At 39.7% G+C, this 5,231-nt stretch overlaps 1 protein-coding gene across 1 annotated transcript in view; it reads right to left on the reverse strand.

Moving 5' to 3' along the window:
• ACER2 (alkaline ceramidase 2) overlaps positions 1-4,838 on the reverse strand; it is a gene marked incomplete at its 5' end in the record, with an annotated part of 13,155 nt that extends 8,317 nt beyond the window's left edge. Inside the window, 3 exons of the mRNA XM_010289766.1 lie at positions 934-1,071; positions 3,680-3,821; positions 4,724-4,838. Of these exons, the coding sequence (XP_010288068.1) occupies positions 934-1,071; positions 3,680-3,821; positions 4,724-4,838 (395 nt within the window). The remainder of the gene's footprint in view (positions 1-933; positions 1,072-3,679; positions 3,822-4,723) is intronic.
• Between the last annotated feature and the right edge of the window lie 393 nt (positions 4,839-5,231).

The following is a 5,231-nucleotide window of genomic DNA, read 5'->3' on the forward strand; positions in this document are numbered from 1 at the left end:
CAGGACGTCTAATGAGGAAAGACTCGTGAAAACCTTTACAAAACATTGTTAGCAGAGGCCTACACTGTATGGAGAAGCAGCGGCAGAATAGGGTAAGGTAGCAAACAGGAGAATCTCTGTTCTAAAAGGAGCAGCCAGAATGCAGATATTTAGTCCTCCTCTTGTTTCATCTGATGGACATTTACATATCCAATATGTAAGAGCCAAGATAAGTTGTAAAATCCTTCTGAGACGCTGGAGAAGAGGGGGAAAGGACAAGTTCATATGCTGGTACTTATCCTTTTTGCAGTGGGTGAAGACACAAAAAAAAAAAAGTCTCTGGACAGCTGCTGGTATCGCTATCATGGTAGGACTCTTTAAAATGTTAAGATCAGTCTCAGGTTCTTTTCTATTTGCATTCTGGTTTTATAGTTTCTAAGGCCCTGACTGATAGCTATCCTCTACAACCTAGTGATTAACCTTACCTTTGTCAGTCTTACTCCATCATATTATCCATGTATAAGACTCAGCACAATTTTGAGAGCTGGAACATCTTCTATGCATGCTTGGGCCTTGCTCCGCATTCCCTCTAGTACCCAGACTGTGATCATGCAATCACCTCACCCTTATGCAGACTACACAGCAGAAACGCTGTCAGTAGAGTGAAACCCTTGCCCTGATTCCACAATAAACAAACTAATCTGAGTTAGATCAGGTTGCAGTATGAGGTATGTCACAAGAAGACAGATAATATCCGACCTAGTAAAATGGCCTAGGAAAAAAAAAATCCTTGCCAAAAATGTCTGAACTGGCACAGCAAGTTTCTACCAGCTCTGCACTTGCATGTGGGGGAAGCATTTCTGATCTATTATCACAAGCACTGAAGCCAGATCTAGTGTATCATCACACTGTGGTCTAAGGATCTCAGAAGGCATTCAGGAGAAATGTACTCACCTCTTCAACTCAGCAATGAGCAAAGCTGTACAGGGAACACCCAGAGTCATTAGTGAGATGTTATTGATGGCAGGCTTAATGAAGGCGAGACAAGTAGTAACTCCAGACAGGACACCCACAGCAGCTTTAAATCGGCTCCTGAATAGGGTTTTTGGGGGGGGAGAAAAACTGCTTTTAACTCAAAACTCTTAATTACTAAACCTAGAAATCTTAAAATTATTTTAACATGCAACAAAATTTAGGTTTCTCTAGGTGTGCTGAAGGAGATGCAATGACAGTGTGCATAAAATGGCTGTGGATCTTGCACGGATTTGCATGTGCATGCAGAGTTAATCATATCCACAAATCTTTGCCGGACTGTGGTCTTCTGAAGCAGCCATGTGTATGTATACATAAGCGTGCACACACACACTAATCACTGATTTCAAAATTCAAAGGCCACGCTCCAAATTCCTCCTCCCACAACAGATCAGGAATAAGTCCCTCTCTGCACACAGTACTGTACTTCCTCAAAGCAGTATTGTGTTGCCATTCTTCATGCTCTTAACATGGATTTTTAGGCTATTTTGTTACCATTAATGCCCCAACTTCTAGAATCATGTTACAGTCTGTTTTATTTTCCTTTATCTCTTTTAAACCTTAAAGATACTGAAAACTACAAGGTAAGATCACTTCTTTTAACCAAATCCAACAGTAGGTGAGGGATTCCCACGCTTTTTAAAGAATACAGTTTGGTATATTCTTAGCAGAAATGAAATCACAACTGGGCCCCATATAGACAGCCTGGCAACTTTTAAGTTAAGTATACATTAGCTGTTGTTTAAACTTCAAGTTTGGACTTTAAACAACCCATTTCCAGTCTGTGGCAGGACTATGGCAGACAAAAGGATCACCACGCTGCTCTTCAACTACTGGTCCATAACTTTATAAAACTAGTTGCTGTCCAAGGATGCCTCCTCTGTCCTTAATTCTATGTCTGAAATAGGGTACCAGTATACTTGTGCAGCACCATTCTCTGGCCCCAAGTGTCTTCACCTTCACCTAGCTCATTCCATCTGCCTTTTGCTTTAAAGTTTTTCCTTCTCCTAGAAGGCAACAAGTTACTTAAGTAGGAAGTTCTGATCTGATGTGAATGCCTTAATGACTAAATTAGACACAACAAATTGGTCATAGTAAATAACATTTGCAGCATTGGAAATCTGGAGTGTGATGAGGATAAAGAAAGTGAAGACCACAGCAGTGAGCACAGGATAGATATAATATTAGAGGATTAGCTAGGCAGAGCAAAAAAACAAAAATATAAACCAAACCTGTTCTGGGTTAGGGTTTGTTGCCCAGTATGTTTTTTTTCTGTACACTTCAGAAAGGAATCAAGACCTTAACGTGTAACTGCCTTAACAGATTCTCAGGAAGCAGTATTCTGAGAAATTTAGGATAGGGGACATCGTTCACTTCATCTCAGTATTTTTATGAATCAGTTATAACCTGGGAGATTATTATTTGTAGTTTTAACACCTAGTTCAATAGAAACAGGACTTCAACCAAAAAGTGTTACTATTACTTTTAAAAAGGGTACAGTTTAACTTATTGGAGCATACTATGAACATACCTAGTACACTAGGTGTACACTTTCAGAATAAAGTGATAGATGACATGTAACATTCCCCTTAGGCTTCTGGGGAATAATTTACATGCAGTCACAGAAATTCTTCAAGACTCTGAACTCTTCTTCACTTGAACTAATGCCTAAAAGTCATGTCATCAACCAAAACACCCCAGTAAAACCTGTTTGCTTGTTAAGTTGATGGTGTTCTGCAATAGCACTGTGTTGCAATATGCAGAAGTACTAAATTCACACCAACATGACAAAGCCATTAGACTGCATAGACTGTACACAGTAATTCAGTGCAAGCTGTTCTGAGGAACAGCCAATCTAGGCATCAACCTTCTCTCTCCTCCTCTCCCACAGCAACTTCTAATCAGGCACATGTCAAGTAAAAAAACACAAAGACAAAAAAAAACCAGATAGTAACAGTATAAGAAGGCAAGAGGGAGCAGCCTTAGCAATTTTCAGAGAGAAGAACACTGGTCCTGCAATTCAAACATCTCCATTACCTCAACTTCTTTACTGCATAAAAGAGCAATATGTACAAACACTATAGCACAACTTTTTTAGGGGGGACAAACCACAACCAAGTTCTTTAAACTGGTTACAACACACTTTTTTTAATCTGGCAAGAAAAAGAAAAAAAATCCTTTTAAAAAAACAATAGGCTTCTAAAGAAACACTTAGCCTTTGAATACTTAAACACCATCATTAACCATTGCCTTAAATACTCAGCGGAAAATTCAGCAGACTTCCATAGGTTCACTTGTATGTACACTGTAGGATATACAAAAGGAAGAGGGAAAAGAGGATTTCTCTTTACTTTAGCCACAACTTATATAAACTACTCATGTAAAGGTCTCCCTAGAATCAATAAGAACAGACATTTGCAGAGGCAAGTCACCTTGTCCCAAGATCTGAAGTTACAGGGCGTAAACCCCACCATCATCAACTACAGACTCAGGAATTCTGAAAAAAATGGGCTGAGATACAAGCAACAGGATGAGAATGGAGTGAGAAAAGATAGCAGTGGAAGTGGTAAGGTTGGATGATAACTCAGTGTCATTATATGCAGGTTTAGGTATTAGCATAGGAAGTTTCAAGAAACACGAAAGTGTACACGTATGATTGTATGATTACCTGTCATTCCGAAAAACTCTGGGCAGGTATCTCCTAGGGAACCACATGGCAAGAGCACACATCAGGACCCACAGTATAGCCAGCTCATCCAGCATCTGGCCTAGGAAACTGAGGGTGGCATGAAAGTAAACAGATCCAATTCCTGGAAGAATCAATGAAAAGGCAGTATGAATAGTTGCAGTATTGTATAGACCAAAACACACTGCTCATGTTCAGAACTTCACAGCAAATGGTGGATACTATTTGGTCGAGAAAAGGTTAAAAAAAAAAAAAAGAAAACTGGAAAACAAATGCCAACTTTCCTAAGGCGGCAATCCATATCATTAGCACCTCATTAATTATGAAGCAAATACATTACAAAAGCAGCAGCTAAAGATGCCAGCTCCTACTTGAAAAGTATATGTATGTGAAAAAACATCAGGTGGTAAAGTTAAATGCAAAACCAATAAAGAAATAAAAGACAAATGGTGCTCCTGAATTTTCTCAACAGCACAAGAATGGGTAAGACAAAGATGAAAAGCAGCACCTGACAACTACTCCATATAGGTTTATAGCTGGAAAGTGTCACACTGCCCACTGGGCTCTGATCATCCTTTTAAAAGTTCCCAGTGCCTCCAGGAATGAAAAAGCTTAAGAATCTCACATCTACAAAATAGCTAAGCCTTTGGGCCTTCTCACTACAATGCAAAACCTGTTATCCTCTTCAGTTGTGCTGGGCACTTTCAGCTCTCATTTATGCAACAGCAACAGAGGAAGGAGGGTCAGCACTGCTGTAGAGTAAGCCCAGACATAAGCAAAAGAAGTTATGCAAAGGAAGGATAGGAAGGGAACAGAACTAAGGCCAAAGTTCCCACCAGCCTCAAATTGCAAAAGGCATTTTCCTGTCAGAAACTATGGCTGCCTCAGCTTCAAGCAACTACAGGCAAACTCCTCTGTAGGCGTCAGGATTGCTTTGTTTTGCAAAACAATCAAGTGCAAGCAGGAAAAACTGATTTCCTCTCTTAGTTCGTGCATGAGCAGGCAAAAAGAGACCAACCAACTTACCAACCACAACTAGCAGAGTCCATATTAAATATATTCCACTGTTGAAGCAGGTTGCATATTGACGGAACAAGCACATACATATGGGTGGTAAAACAAAAAACAAGATGTTGCTTATCTAGGGGAAGAAAAAAAACCAAGTATCACAAAGACAGAAAATAAACGAGCCTTAAATATTCATAATTTGCCTAGGACATCTATAAAAACATTGTGTCATCCAGTGAAGGCCCAGCTCAACAAATCATGGCCCTCAGTTTCTGCCAAAGCTGAGCTGTTTTTGCAAAGTGTCAACTTCCTTTGTTTAACATCATGAAACTAGTAACAGCATAAAAACTTTAAGCAACATAAAATGTGGCTAGTCACATCTTAAAATTACCTTTCAAGTCTATTCCCAGAAGACTTTTATTGAGAGTCTACAAATACTCAGGGCTGTTGCAATTCAGGAAGCCTACAACAGCAAGCAGCTGAGGAACAGGACATCCTGGCAACTGACCTGTCCTCTCAATGGCTG

The sequence above is a fragment of the Phaethon lepturus genome, unplaced genomic scaffold, assembly GCF_000687285.1.
Source record: "Phaethon lepturus isolate BGI_N335 unplaced genomic scaffold, ASM68728v1 scaffold37050, whole genome shotgun sequence".
Classification (NCBI taxonomy): Eukaryota; Metazoa; Chordata; class Aves; order Phaethontiformes; family Phaethontidae; genus Phaethon; species Phaethon lepturus.